At 35.1% G+C, this 14063-nt stretch overlaps 1 protein-coding gene across 3 annotated transcripts in view; it reads left to right on the top strand.

Annotated features, from left to right (window-relative positions):
- The window catches only part of Stxbp5l (syntaxin binding protein 5L), a 175050-nt gene that overhangs the window by 98328 nt on the left and 62659 nt on the right, over positions 1-14063 (top strand). For all 3 annotated transcript variants that reach the window (XM_090345538.1, XM_090345536.1, XM_090345543.1), the window contains exons 12-13: positions 3041-3113; positions 13552-13699. In XM_090345538.1, the coding sequence (XP_090201664.1) occupies positions 3041-3113; positions 13552-13699 (221 nt within the window). The remainder of the gene's footprint in view (positions 1-3040; positions 3114-13551; positions 13700-14063) is intronic.

Genomic DNA, 14063 nt, shown 5'->3' with positions numbered 1-14063 from the left:
AGTTCATAACTGAAATAGCATGCAAAACTCCATAGACAAATAAGATTTCGGCAAACATTTAGAAACAAATTGGGTAAGGATTTTTCTAGGGTGATATTTAGAAAAACTTGAAAGGATTTTGAAGATGCTTAGAAATAAGTAGCTAAGGAGAAATTCCAAGGAACTACTGAGATGAAAGCACTTACTACTTTTAGTAAAAATTTCCTAAAAGTAGCATACAAGTTTGAAGACATATTGAAATTTCAGATTCCAGTTAGAAGTAACATATGCTTAAAACAGTCAAGGCCTCAAACCAGATGGTTTCTGAAAGTATCATGTACAGTAATAATTTTTGGAGAGAAAGGTATGATTGAATTGAGTATTTAGAAAGCACAAAGAGAGAACATATTTCACAATTACTTGTTCATGAATCATCAGAATATTAATATTTTCTGGAATTATGAGTCTGAATGGTAAAATAATATAAAAAACATTAGGAATGACTGTCAAGGAAATAGGAAAAAATAAGAACAGAAATAAAAGATAAAAGCTGAAAATAGAAAAATTTCTCCCTTTAAGAGCCTTTTGAAAGAAAATTTACCAGCAATGGAAACTAAAAATATATGGTTACAGAGATCAAACATATGCCTGTGGTTCATAAATTTCTAAACATCAATAAACCATTAGGACAATTTCTAGTGGTATTTAATAATCTATGAATACATTCAGCATGCCTATTCACTTCTGTAAGTGAATTAATAAGTCTCTGTTTTGGTAAAAACTGATAAGGGAAGATTGAAGTGTTCATTTGTCATAGATTAAGAGAAGTAGTTTAATTTGATTCAGTGAAATACCAATGAGTCATATTAACTATTTAAATGTGTTTTAACTTCCAAAACAATACATCAAAAACAGTAGAAGAGAAAGCCTACAATACACGGCAGTACATAACAAAAGAGTTTCATACTGTCCTTGTAGAGGCTAACAATATTACTATAAATTTATCATCTATTGGGTATAAACATCTTCATATAAATTGTTCCATCTAATCTTTCTGACAACTCAGATTGTGATTATGGTGCTATTTCAATGGGTAAAGGTCCAAACAGCTAAACTAATTTGCATAATACCAAACTTTTAGTAAATAGACACATAATAGAAAGATACTTCTAAGGAAAACTTATTTACTGGTAATCACAACACTTAGGTACTTCTATAAAAGTGAAATGTATGCTGCCATTTTTATTTGTTAAAGAACAATAAAATACATGCAATTTTCTAAAATTTATCTTTTTTAGTTACATTTTTATTATCTTTAAGTAGTTGTACAAAGGAGTTTCCATTCAACAGATAAGTTTATGAATACAATATATGTTGACTAAAAATAAAATTTCTTTAGCTTACCAGTTCTAGCTGTTTTAATTTTTATATTGTTTACATCTTAACCATTGATGTTCCCAAACAGAGATAGCAAAGAAAAAACAGCTAGTCATATCAAACACATTGTTCTTCCCACTGGAAAATAAAATTCATCCAAATATTGCGTGCACGTATTGAAACCCCTTTGTACAACCAATATATGCTAATGACATGAAAAACTTCGATGGTAGAAAATGACTGTTATTAACTGTTCACATAAATTTTTCTTAGTCTTATGTTCATTTTGCTATTAGTTGTTACAGTGAAATGAGCAAAATCTTTGAATCATAATTATGTTCAAATATATAGCTCATAATTATATAATTTTAGAAAATATCTTAAAAACAATATTGAGAGCAAAACTAAAGATAATAGGAAAATTTTAGTTTGAGAACAATTTGAATAGCAAAATTATGACAACTGCATTCTGTCACATAGATAAATGCAACACATTGTCAACAATTCCTGACAGTTCTTTTCTCAGCTATTTTAGTTGCTGTTGTTTGTGGGATTTGAACTCTGGGCCTAGGCTCTGTCCCTGAGCTCTTCAGCTCAAGGCTACCGTCCTGCCCTTGAGCTGCTTTTCTAGTGGTTAATTGGAGATAAGAGTTTCAGTCTTTACTGTCCAAACTGGCTTTGAACTGTGATCCTCAGAACTCAGCCTCCTGAGTAGCTAGGATTACAGGCATGAGTCACTGTGCCTGGCTTATTTCCACAGCTTTTTGTTTTTTTATATGCTGCTTTTTCCTTCATATCTATGTAAGTTGTAAACATAAACTTGAATAGCTCCAGAGCTTCTCAGATCTGAAAGCTGTACAGGTTGTCTATTTTAGTATTTCAGCATCCCATCTAAAACTTGATCTTCTGAACAAAACTCTTACCAGGTAGTTATTGATTTGCTTTCAATGCTCCACAAAGTAGCCAGTACAAACTGCTATATAATGAAAAGGAGATAGAATTTAAAGTTGATGGTTTAGGTTACAGTTTAAGTTTAATCGCTGACTACTTGGTGATGTGCGTCCATCTCTTTTTGGACCTCAGTGTACTTTACAAACCAGAAAAGCAGAATAAGTACCTAAGCTAATACCATATACATAAAATATGTTTATAACTATCTTTCCCTTGAGAATAACACATTATAGTTTTCCCTTATTATTCCTTTATAAATAGAAAGCAGTCTTTTCCTTGACTTCAACTGAATTTGTGCCTCTCCCTTCTCCAAACAAATCTAAGTGGTCTTATTTTTCTACAGAGGCAAATATGTATCATGTTCTAGAGAAGCAGAGCTATTATTTTATTAGTGCATCTCATTATAGGCATGAAATTAGACCTTGAATATTCATGGAAAAATAGGTCACAGCCTCAGCCTGTTCAAATAATCTATTACCATCACTTCATGAGTATTAAGATGCACTTAACATTATATAATGCTACTTTTTTCTTGTTTTTTCTCTAGCATTTCTTACATTAAATTTGATAAACACAACATACATTTTATTAAACAACTGTTGTTACTTTGGTTTATAATCTGGTTTTCTCAAGTCATATAAATAAATTTTATAGGAAATAAAGAAAATGCTGTTTTGTAATATTTGTGAAATATACAATGTAAAACTTTCTGATTTCTTGTTTTTACTTGCAGAATTTCAAGAACCTTATGCTGTTGCAGTACTTCTGGAAAAAGATCTCATTGTAGTTGATCTTACACAAAGCAAGTAAGTTATTTACATATAGATTAACACTAGTTATTTATACTACTTGTTACAATTAAAATGCAGGACCACAGTTTTATCTAATTGTTACAAATATTCTTTAGATAGTAAGTATTCTTTATGTAAAATTTGTTTTGCTAGAATTACAGAAATAAGGTTGGGTTTAAATGATGATAACCTAAAGTAGGAATATTTTGATAACATTGAGAAAATTGTAAAGTAGCACTTGATGTTAGACAGAAGCATTTGAGAAAAGGAACACTATCTGCATCACATTTCTGCCATTTCTTGAAGCAAAAGTACTTGTTATAACTTACATTATAGCTTAGAATGACCAAAGGAAAATTGACTAAATGAAAATGGTATCAGATAAACAAGTTATTAGGCTACTTTGCAAATAAATATAGAAGACTTTTTAGGGATAGAGATTAAAGCCTTCTTCTTGTGGTTTGAAACCAGGATTTCTTACTTGTTAGGTTGGCATTCTACCACTTGAGCACCCTACCACCTGCATCCTGTTTTTCTTTGTTGTGATTTGGGAAATGGAGTATAGTGAGCTTTTCTGTTCAGGCTGCCTTGAACTAAATTTCCCCAGATCTTAACTGAGGCCTTCTTTGATTTCTTCTTCTTCTTCTTCTTTCTTTGCATTATGATATAGACATTTGAAAAAATATGCTGCAACTGTGGTACTTTAAAAGTGAAATTGTTTCTTGTTTCCCAGTTACAAATTTTCATTATAGTGATAGAAATGAAACTAATTTCCTTCATTATATGTTATGGATTGTTTTCAGTAGAATTTCATATGTATATTCTGTCTCTTCTTCCTGTTGAATTTTCTCTTCTTTTCCGTCCTAATTAACAGTTTACCTCAAACTAGTGATCAGTGTCTTATTAAAAAAGAAACCTTTTATTACCTTTATAATTTGGTTAAATACCTGTTAAGAGCTCTTATATCTTCCATATCTCTTACTATATTGCATACATTTTTGTTTTTGGTGTTATTGCCTACCTATAAAACTATATGCTCCACAAAAGGAAAGCTGTTTCTTCACATGGAGTTAGGCCCTCAATAAATATTTATTAAATAAATTATAGCCTGACTTTTTTGGCCAGTCCTGGGGGCTTGAACTCAGGGCCTGGGCACTGTCCCCAAGCTTCTTTTGTTTAAGGTTAGCATTCTACCACCTGACCCGCAGCACCACTTCTGGCTTTTTATGTTTATGTGGTACTGAGGAATTGAACCCAGGACTTCAAGAATGGTTGGCAAACACTCTACTACAAAGCCTCATTCCTAACCCCTACAGTCTGATTTCTAATTTTTACATCATTTATAAATGTAAGACCCATGGTTCTTTATTTTTCACCAACTGGTAGCTTTTTAAATGTCAACATAGGTTTTTTACTTATCATAACTGAATTCTACCTAGTTGTCCTTAATAATATTAAACTTGATTGATATTTATTCTTATGCATCATTTATTTTTGGTTCTCTTATCTAATTGTCAATTGTTTTCCAAGGTCCAATTTCTTCGATGTACATTTATATATTCAGTTAAATTGGGTGAAACATAATTTAATATATTATGCATTTATTCTTATGTTTTGAATTATCCTATGTTGATTATATAACTTTTTCTTATTGCTTTTCTTTTTATTGTATAGACAGGTTACAGTTACATTCACCAGACAGAACTTATTGCTTCCCTTAATATTTACATTTTTACATGACATTCCCTCTTCATTAATGTTATTTGAAATTTAGCATGACAAAATTGCAAATATATTCTCTTTTCCTACAAATAGTTATTTCTCAGTATTGTTGAATGTTATGCAAGTTGTATTTATGGAGACCTTTTCAAATATCTTTCTTGTCTTCCTTTCTTTCCTTTACTCCTCAATGTGCAGCAACGTTTGGCATATACAATTATTTATTCTTCTTGGTTTCTTGAATTCATTTCTACTTCCATAGCAATGAGTTAGCAATATTGTAATTTTTAATTAATTTCATTCAAAAATTTTTGAAAGATTTTATTAACACTGATTTTTGCATCGTATTTCAAATGTCATGTTTAACAAACAAATACTCAAGAAGATAATCTCTATATGCAATCATTGGCACATAGATTTTAGAACATAACTAAAATTAACCTGAGGGTTTGTATGTCATAAATACGTATCAGTCTATATAACATTATTTCTATATAGTATATATCCCATCATAGATTTTTTCCATCATAAATTTTATGACTATATAGTTATGTTTATATCTCCAAGACTACATCCATATCTTTGGGTATCCGAACATTGAGTTATCGCTCTTGTACTATTTAGATTTAATAACCACATATCAAGGAGACCATGTGCCTTTTGGTCTTGACTTATTTCATTTAACATGATTTGCTCTAGTTTTATCTACTTCCCAGCGAATGCCATTATTTTATCTTGTCTGTTAGCTAGGTAGAATTCCATTGTATATATGAACCACATTTTTTGTATCCATTCATCTTTAGTAGGGTGTCTGGGTTGTTTCCATCACTTGGCTATTGTGAACAGTGCAGAGATGAACATGTCTGAGCAGATGTCCTTATCATACCTTGGGTTATGACGCTCAGCTAGATGCCTAAGAGCCATATGGCAGGATTGTAGGGAAGGTCTATTTTCAGTTTTTTAAGAAACCTCCAAACTACCTTCCAGAGTGGCTATACTAGTGTACATTTCCACCAGCACTTCACAACCCCACCAGCATTTGTTGTCTGAATTTAGAATATTGGCCATTCTAATTGAGTAAGGTGGTATCTTAGGGTTGTTTTTATTTGCATTTCTTTTATAACCATGGATGATGAACATTTTCTCATTTTTTTTTTGCCATTTCAACCTCTTCTTTTGATAAGTCTCTCTTTAGTTCCCTTGCCCATTTAGTGATTTGGTGGGATTCGTTTCTTGAGTTCCCTGTAGATATTGAATATTAAGCATTTGTCTGATGTATTATTGGTAAATATCTTTTCCCCGTTTGGTTGGCTGTCTTTCTACTTCAGTAGCTATGTCTTTTTCTGTGCGGAAAATTTTTATTTTTAGGTAGTCACATTTGTTGAGTCTCATTCCAATCTGTTGTCAGCCTGGGACTCTGTTCAGGACGTTTTTGCCTGTGCCTATGAGTTCCAGTGTCTATCCTACTCTATCATGTAGCATTTCAGGTCTGACATTGAGGTCTTTGCTCCATTTTGAGTTAATGCTTATGCATGACAATAGGCTTGGGTCAATTTTTAGTTTTCTGCATGTAGTTGCCCAGTTTTCCCAGCACCAACAGTTGAACAGGCTGTATTTGTTTCACTGTGTATCTCTGGTTCCTTTATTGAATATAAATTGACTATAGGTATGTAGTTTTATTTCTGGATCTATTTGGTTCCATTGATTTTCTGGTCTATTTTGTGCCAATACCATGCTGCTTTTTGTAATTATAGCACTATAGTCTGATTCCACAGTGATCAGATAGAATGCAGGGGATTATATCAGTCCTCTTGTATCTGCTTAAGTTCTTTGTGTGAACTATTATATGATCTATTTTGGAGTATGTTCCATGTGCTGCTGGAAAAATATATAGTGTTTTGCCATTGGGTGGAAGACTCTGTGCATGTGTGTTAAGCCCAGCTGGACTATGGTGTCATTTAACTCAGAGGTGTCTTTGCATATATATATATATGCATATATATACATATATATATATATATTTGTGGGTCATGGGGTCATGGGGCTTGTACTCAGCCTGGGCTCTGTCCCTGAGCTCTTTAGCTCAAGGTTACTGCTCTACCCCTGGGCCTGGGCACTGTCCCTAAGCTCTTCAACTCAAGGCCACCACCCTACCCTTGAGCCAAACCCCACTTCCCATTTTCTAGAGGTTAATTGGGAATAAGAGTCTCAGGTCCTTTTGTGCCAGGGCTGGCTTTGAACCTTGATGTCAGATCTCAGCCTCCTAAGTAACTAGTATTACAGGCTTGAGCCACCACATCTGGCTTTTTTGCTTATCTTTTGTTGACCTGATCTGTCTTTTGGTGAGAATGACGATACTGAAGTCTCCCACTATGACTGTGTTTGAGTCTATCTTGTTCTGTAACTCTAAGAGAGTTTGCTTGACATACTTAGGTGCTCTCATGTTGGGAGCAAAAATGTTTATAACTGTAATATTCTGGTTATGAATTGACCCCTTTACTAATATGTAATGGCCATCTTTATGTACTGATTTTACCAAGAAGTTAACTTTGTCAGAAATTAAGATTGCTACTCCTTTTTTGCATGAAGCATTGGAGTGGAAAATTATTTTCCATCCTTTCACTTGGAATTTGTTTCTGTCTTTGGCAATGAGGTGGGTTTCTTGGAGACAACAAATTGATTGGTCTTGTTTCTTAAGTCAGTCTGCTGTTCTGTGTCTTGATTGGATTGTTCAGTCCATTCACATTTAGGGAAATTATGGAGAAGTGGTTAGTGTCCTTCGCCATTATTTTTCCTTCTCTCTCTTTTTTCCCTCTTTTTGCTTACTGACTTACAGGTGATAGCTTCTTGATGGGAATTCTTGCTGTTCTGCTCTTTGTTCTTGATTATTTAATATTTATTGTAATGCTGGTTTAGTGTGTGTAAATTCATATAGCTTCTCTTTAGAATGAAATATTCTTGTCTCTCCCTCAAATGTAAATGCTAGTTTCACTGGATATATCAGTCTGGGTTGGCAGTTGTTGGCATGGATAATATTATTCCAGGTTTTTCTTGCATTTAGGCAAGGAGAGGTCTACAGTGATTCTACTTTTTTTCGATTGTAGTATAGTTCTTTCTTCATTTTTGCAGCATTAAGGATCAGCTCTTTACTATTCAGGTCTAATGTTTTTACTATGATTTGTCCACCAGGTCCTCAGCAGTAGGGACTAGCTGTTGATATGAACCTTTGGTTCTATTGCGGCAGGGCACACAGCTGATTCCTGGTGTGGTTGGGTAGTTGTTGTTGGCACACCTGCCTGTTCAGAATGGTGAATGGCACTTGCTTTTTGAGTGTGTGCTTGGACTCAGCTGGGTAGCACAGCTGTGGTTGTCTTGTACAACCTAGTGACCAGCAGAGGGGCTAGCTGTAAGTGTTCTCTTTTGGTTTCTCTGCCCTTAGGTGGGTGTGTTCTCAATTTCCAATAGGAGTAAGTGGCTATTGCTGGCTGTGCCCGTGCTTACAACTTAGATAGCACTGCTGTAATGGAGTTTACTTCTGATTCTGGGTCTGAGCATGCAGCCTTTGTTCATGTGCCTATAAGTTCCCAAAGGCTGTGTGCAGCTGCACACCTAAGTCTCAGCTAGCCTAAGCAGTGCTAGTTTGCCTGCCCTGTTCCCAGGGGCCGGGCCCAGCTAAGGATGCATGCTCTGGGAGTTTCCACAGCAGGGCAGTGAAGCACCTTTCTGGTTCTCAGAGTGTGAGCTCAGCCCTTACTGGTCTGCCCTCCAGTTCCCCACTGTGTTTTGGGGTTGCTATCCCTGCTCTTTCCGTTTTTCAGTACTAGGACAGAGAACACACCTGATTTATGCTGGAAATACAGGGCCATTTTTAGCTGTGCTGTCTTTGTGTGTCTCAAGGGGACCCTCTGGTACTCGCTTGCAAGAGGCGCCCAGCAGTAGGGCGCCCCCACTAGGATTTGGCTCTCTTGGGCGCGTACACATGCACACACACACACGTTTTGTTGGGATGCTGGGTCTTAGTGCCCCTCAGTCTCCAGTTTCAGTGGCCTGGGAGGGGGCTGTGTGGCAGGGGCAAGCAGGGACACCCCCACACCCACTGTTAGGGTGCTGGTCTTAGCACCCAACCTGTTACTATCCAGTCTCAATGGCTTAGGGGAGGGGGATTTTGGGGGAATGGGCAGGATTCTGAGTTACTTGTCCCCACCATCTCATGCTTGCCAATTTTTCTTGGATGGGAGTGAGACAGGTCTGGGTTAAGTTCTGTAGCTCGCCACAAGCTGTGCTTTCACCAGGGGATTGAGGGGAATCCCCGTGGGCTACTTATTCATCAGGAGCTTTGCTCTGAGCTGTTCCATGGTGTTAGAGGGTCTTTTTCTTCCCCTCTGGTCTCAGCTGCTGTCTGTGGCTTGGAGGCTCCATGGTGAGGGTTAGGGAGTTCTTGTGTTTCTAATTCGTTGAGAGCATTGGATATAAGCTTTATCTGTGTTTCTTTTCCTGTTTGTATATTTCTCTGTTGCTTCTTAAATTTGTAGTTGTTGATTTCTTAAGCTAGTTGGCTTCTGGGATTCTCCATTTCTCTCTTTTTGTGGGAGAGAGCTAGGCTGAGTCCCTATGGTTTCCCCTACCCCTTCAAAATTTTTAGGCCATTGTCTGATGTGTAGTTGGTAAATATACACTCCCATTCTGTATGCTGTCTTTTGAAATTGTTGGCTAAGTTCTTTGCCTTCCAGAAAAATTTTAGTTTCTGCAGTCCCATTTATCAAGTCTTTCTATGATTTGCTGTGCTTCTGGATCTTTACTGAGAAAGTTCCTACTTATGTCCTAGGAACTAATGTTTCCCCTACTCTTTCCTGTAAGTTTCATAGTTTCCGGTCTTATTTTGAGGTCTTTAGTCCATTTTGAATTGATGTGGATGCAAAGTGATATTTAGGGATTGAGTCCCAGTTTTCCACATGTAGATGTCTAGTTTTCCCAGCACTATGTGTGTCTTTCTTCTAGCCTGTGTTTTCAGCTCCATTATTGAATATTAAATGGTTGTAGGTCTATGGGTTTATTTCTGGGTCTTCTATTCATTTTCATTGGTCTTCAGGCCTATTTTTGTGCTAGTACCAAGGTGTTTTAATTATTATCATTGTAAAAGATTTTGAAGTTTGGTGTTCTCCTATTAAGGATTGTTTTTGCTATTTAGAGTGTTTTGTTGTTCCATATGAATTTTTGGATTGCCTTCTCTATCTCATTAAAGAATGACATTGGTATTTTGATAAGTATTGCATTGAATTTGTATATTGCTTTGGGCGCTATTGCCATTTTCATGATGTTAATTCTTCCAATTAAATAGCATGGAAGGTTTTTCTATTTTCTTAAGTCTTTTTCAATTGCATTCTTCAAAAAAATATTTTTGGTAGTCCTGGGGCTTGAACTCAGGGCCTGGGCACTGTCCTGGGACACTTTTTGTTCAAGGCAAGTGCACTGACACTTTAGCCATAGCACCACTTCTGGCTTTTTCTGTGTATGTGGTACCAAGAAATAGAACCCAGGGCTAGGCAAGCCCTCTACCAGTAGGCCACTCCCAGCCCATTTTCTTTAAAGTTTTAGAATTTTCACTGTAGAGGTTCTGCACATTTTTGGTTAAGTTCGGAATATATAGAGAATTTAAAAAACTAGATGCTCAAAACAACAACAATAAATAGGTTAATGAACTAAAGAAAATCTTAGAGGTAAAAATGTCCAGTAACTTCATGAAGAAATGCTCAATATCTCTGTCTATAAAGAAAATAAAAATCAAAACAGCATTGAGATTCCAGCTCACTGTGTTAGAATGGCCATTATTAAGAAAACAAACAACAGATGTTGGTGAGGATGTGGCCAAGGGGAACCTTAATACACTGTTAGTAAAACTATATACTTGTTCACCACTCCAGAAAGCAATGTAGAGGTTCCTCAAAAATGTAAACATAGGCTGGGAGTTTGGCCTAGTGGTAGAGTGCTTGCCTAGCATGCACGAAGACCCGGGTTCAATTCCTCCGCACCACATACATAGAAAAAAGCCGGAAGTAGTGCTGAGGCTCAAGTGGTAGAGCTCTAGCCTTGAGAAAATCCAAGGACAGTGCTCAGGCCCTGAGCTCAAGCCCAAGACTGGCAAAAAAAAAAATTAAACATAGAACACCCTATCATATAGCAGTTACATTCCTGGGCATTTACCCAAAAGGTTACAAACCAAGATGCAGTAAAGCCACCAGCACAATCTTGTTTATTAGAACATTATAGCCAAAGCACATAATATATATTACAACTTATATATTACATAATTATATATGTTATCATATTAGTTATAAATATATATTATATATACAATATATAACACAATGAGCCCAAAGACCTCTCAATAGACACAGTGATATATGATATATATGTGATATATATTCAGATATATAGATATATACACAATGGAATTTTACACATCCATTAAAATGATATTGTATCATTTGTAAAGAAATGGAAAGATGAGTCTGGTGCAGTGGCTCATGCCTGTAATCCTAGCTACTCTGGAGGCTGAGATCTGAGGATCAAGGTTCAAAGTCAGGCCAGGCACAGAAGGACCTGAGACTCCTGTCTCCAATTAACCTCTAGAAAATGGGAAGTGGGGCTGGTCTCAAACGTAGGGCAGTACCCTTGAGCTGAAGAGCTCAAGACAACACCCAGGCCCAGGGGTAAGGCAGTAGCTTTGAGCTAAAGAACTCAGGGACAAGTTCACCAAGTTCAAGTCCCATGACCCACAAAAAAAAAAGAGAAAGAAAGAACAAAATGGAAAGACAGAAAAAATTATCTTAAGTCAGGCCTAGAGAGACAAATTATATGTGTTTTCTCATAAGTAGAAGCTGAATTTAGTTTACAAACAGTAAGTAAATACATTGGGTAGTATGCAAGTCTATATATAGCTATATTAACTAAAATACAATAGATTCCAAGGAGATCTGAAATAGTGTAGTTTCTTAGAAAGCTAAGACAAAGTGCAGCAAAATAAAATACCAGGAACTGGTTACTGGAAAGTGTGGAATAGAGATAGATGAAGAAAAAGAAGGAAAATTCATACAATAATCGAATGCATATTTTACAAAATTAATAAGACTGCGAGAAGAGTGGGGAGAGGAGGCATGGGTGAGAATATTGAAGGGAATGACTTTGATCAAGATATGTTTATATTCATAAACTGCTTTGTTAAATGACAACTTTGTACAACACCTTCAAGATAATTTTTTAAAAACGGGAAAAAAGGCTGGAAACGTGGCCTAGTGGTAGCTTGCTCACCTAGCATGCGTGAAGCCCTGGGTTTGATTCCCTGGAACCACATACACAGAAAAAGCCAGGAATGGTTCTGTAGCTCGAGTGGCAGAATGTTAGCTTTGAGCAAAAAAAAAAAAAAAAAGTGTCCAAGGACAGTGCCCAGGCCCAGAGTTCAAGCCCCAGAACTGGAAAAAAAAAAAATAGGAAACAAATCTTTAATGCCATTCCTCTGATTTTTCCCAAATATTTCCATTACATTTACCTTCTCATGTGCCTATCATTGTTACATCTTGCTGTTATCAAATTCCAAGATGTAGATCTGACCCTTAAAGTTATTGGTTAATTTTACTCCTTACTCTTTGATCTCAGAAATGTTACTTGCTTTTACCCATTTAATTTTGCATACACAACTCTCCTTAATTAGGATACCATATCCTGTATAGCATTTCAGATTGGTAGAAAGCAAACTGTTGTCAAGGATGCTCCAAATCCTCCATATAACCATATTCTTTAGCAAATGGACTTGAATTCCTGATTAAGCTCCTAGTGATATCCTGAGAAAATTATTTGTGACAATTGCGCCCTTCTTACAATTAAAAAAATCACTGTATCAGAAGTAATGTGATCATACAGACTTGAAACAGAGGTGCCCTAAAATATTAATTTCCCTATATACCTGATACATAGAGTTTTTCAATATGACTATTAATTGTTTATTTGATTCTGTGTTCATGGTTTTAAAATTTATAGTAGACTAAATAAAAGAAATTAATTGCATCGATAGCCTTCATGCCAACTATGTCCTCTAGTTTACATAAAGGCAATCTGTAAATAATAAATAATGCATTCACACCTTACATAGTATTATTATTCCTGCAAAAAAGTTTAGAAATTTATCTATATAATACCTTCCTTTGGAAAATATATCAAATTTAATATTTATAATAATTTACAAATTTAAATTATAATAACTACTTGATATAATTTTTAGTAAACTGAATGTATGTCATATTTAATTTAAAATAATGTATTTGTATTAGTTAAGTGATGTGAATACACATGGGCCACATGTGTTTTAATAATGCACATGAAACCCATTCATATGATTAGCATTGTGGGTTAGAAGTCTGTAAAGAAAATGAATTTTTTTGAGGAAATTTCCTCCATTATTAATGGAAGAATTAATAGATTCTACAGATAACAATATTATAAGGATAGCAGTCTTTAGATAATATTGAAAAGAACATTCTATTCAATGTTCATACTATAGATAACATTTTATGGGTAATAATATTACAAAGAATATTCCATTCAAGTGATTCTTATTTTATGGTACTGAAGAAATAATCAGATGAAGTTTTTATGTAGAAATATTCTAGTTCTTTCTTTATGATAATTAATGTTTTTAATCTTTTTAAGATGACACTAATATATTGTTTTCATCTATTAGTTTTCCAATATTTGAAAATCCATATCCCATGGACATTCATGAATCACCAGTTACATGCACAGCATATTTTGCTGATTGCCCTCCAGATTTGATTCTAGTACTCTATTCTATAGGAGTCAAACATAAAAAACAAGGATATAGTAATAAGGTAAGAGTAAGAAATAAATATAGCTATTCTAATATTCGTATATAAAATATGTTGTCATACTTTTCCCATTATTTTGTTTTTATGACTTTCCATATAAAGGGTTTGCACTAAATTTCTCTTGATTCATAATCTGGTATCAATTAAATATATAACAAGAAATTCAGAATTTCCTAAATGTTATAAAATTTTAAATCTGCCAGGTACTGTTGGCTCACACGCCTATAATCCTAGCTATTTAGGAGATCAGAGGATTGTGGTTCAAAGCCAGCCCGGGCACATGAGATTCTTATCTCCAATTAACTACCAGAAAACCAGAAGTAGCACTGTGGCACAAGTGGTAGAGCTCTAGCCTTGAGCTGAAGAG

This window comes from Megascapheus bottae, chromosome 1 (genome assembly GCF_031878675.1).
Source record: "Megascapheus bottae isolate mThoBot1 chromosome 1, mThoBot2.hap1, whole genome shotgun sequence".
NCBI classification, from domain to species: domain Eukaryota; kingdom Metazoa; phylum Chordata; class Mammalia; order Rodentia; family Geomyidae; genus Megascapheus; species Megascapheus bottae.
Note: the sequence above shows the minus strand (reverse complement) of the source record. Positions and strands in the feature narration are given on the sequence as shown.